The sequence below is a fragment of the Fragaria vesca genome, linkage group LG6 (assembly GCF_000184155.1).
Source record: "Fragaria vesca subsp. vesca linkage group LG6, FraVesHawaii_1.0, whole genome shotgun sequence".
Classification (NCBI taxonomy): Eukaryota; Viridiplantae; Streptophyta; class Magnoliopsida; order Rosales; family Rosaceae; genus Fragaria; species Fragaria vesca.
In genome coordinates, this window is record NC_020496.1 from 10,136,740 (window position 1) to 10,138,234 (window position 1,495).

General features: G+C 42.8%; 1 protein-coding gene across 1 annotated transcript in view; it reads left to right on the plus strand.

Annotated features, from left to right (window-relative positions):
- The first annotated feature begins 540 nt into the window (after window positions 1-540).
- The window catches only part of LOC101306158 (probable LRR receptor-like serine/threonine-protein kinase At1g51860-like), a 19,700-nt gene continuing 18,745 nt past the window's right edge, over window positions 541-1,495 (plus strand). Inside the window, exons 1-3 of the mRNA XM_004305205.1 lie at window positions 541-653; window positions 701-755; window positions 897-1,176. Coding sequence (XP_004305253.1) covers window positions 541-653; window positions 701-755; window positions 897-1,176 — 448 coding nt within the window. The remainder of the gene's footprint in view (window positions 654-700; window positions 756-896; window positions 1,177-1,495) is intronic.

Genomic DNA, 1,495 nt, shown 5'->3' on the forward strand with positions numbered 1-1,495 from the left:
CATCAAACGTATACTCAAAATCTATCAATTTAATCACACTCAAAATCGATCAATAACTCAAATAAAACTCAAAATCAACATATATACACATGTACGTACCTATATATAGCTCCACTTCTTAATAATGGACAGATTTCAACAACACCCAAACTTTTTCTCCCGTTTTTTCTTCTCCCGTTTTCTTTTCTCAGATGAGCTGCTGTCCAGATCTGCGAATATAAAGAACTTTAGCCGACGAAATAAAAATTTCGTCGGCTAAAGTTGACTATAGCCGACGAAAATATAATTTAGCCGACGAAGGAAAATTTCGTCGGCTAAAGTGTACTTTAGCCGACGAAAAATTGTTTCGTCGGCCTGTTTTTTTTTTTTCGTCGGCTAAAGTCTTTCTTCTGGTAGTGTGATGTTCGTCACCGTATTAGGGTTTGCCAAAAGGTTGAATTCGAGGCTGATGAGATTGTGGTGGAATTGGTTTTGAGAAGGTGAAAGGTTTTTGTAAGAGTGTGGTCTATTCATGCATGATATGCTATAGGCTGTGACCGAATGGTGGAGCTTGAGAGAGCAGCTATCAAGGCCCCTCCGACGGAGAAGTTAGGCAATCTCTCTTTGTTCTCAAACCCAGTTTTTGTTCCTAGGGTTTCTGAGGGTGGCCCGAGGTCTGCCCATGCAGTGAAGTCTAAGACAACTTCTTTGCTCTCGGCAGCTCTAACTCGGTGGCATCACCGATGAAAGGTAGTGGTGGAGGTGTGAAGCCGGTGGTATGTTCATCGGTCCCTATGGTGGTGGAGCGGTAGGAAAAGTCGCGCACTATTGGGAGTAAGCGGAAGGCTGTGGACTTGTTGGAGCGTACAGGTAAACACTTTCTTAATTTCCCTGAACCATCTCTGAATATTGCTAAGACAGGATTTGTGGCTTTGGTTCATCATCAAGGCCATTTGATTGTATCCCCAAAGAAGAAGAAGAAGTTAGGTCGCCCTTATGGCAGCAAGAACAAACCTAGAACAGAGACCGCTCTTGTGGTCAAGAAATGGAAGAGTCACAAGAAAGTTTCCTCCTCCGAGAAGACTACTGCTAAAGGGCTTGTTTTTGTAGGTTCGGTGAATCCTTTGGTCACCGAGAAGAATCTGGAAGGGGAGACAGGAGGCAACCCAATTGTAGGGATGCAAGAGGTTTCTAGTGGTATGCACTACCAGAAGAAAGGCTTTAGCCGACGAAAAAAAAAAAACCAGGCTGACGAAACATTGTTTCGTCGGCTAAAGTCCACTTTAGCCGACGAAATTTTCCTTCGTCGGCTAAGTTAAATTTTCGTCGGCTATGGTAAACTTTAGCCAACGAAAAAAAAAAGTCGTCGGCTAAAGAATTTATTTCGTTGGTTAAAGATCACAGACTATGGCCGACGAAATATTTAAAAGTTTAGCCGACGAAATTAACATGTCGTCGGCTAAAGTGCTTTATATTTGCAGATCTGGACAGCAGCAGCTCATCCGGGAAAAAAAAC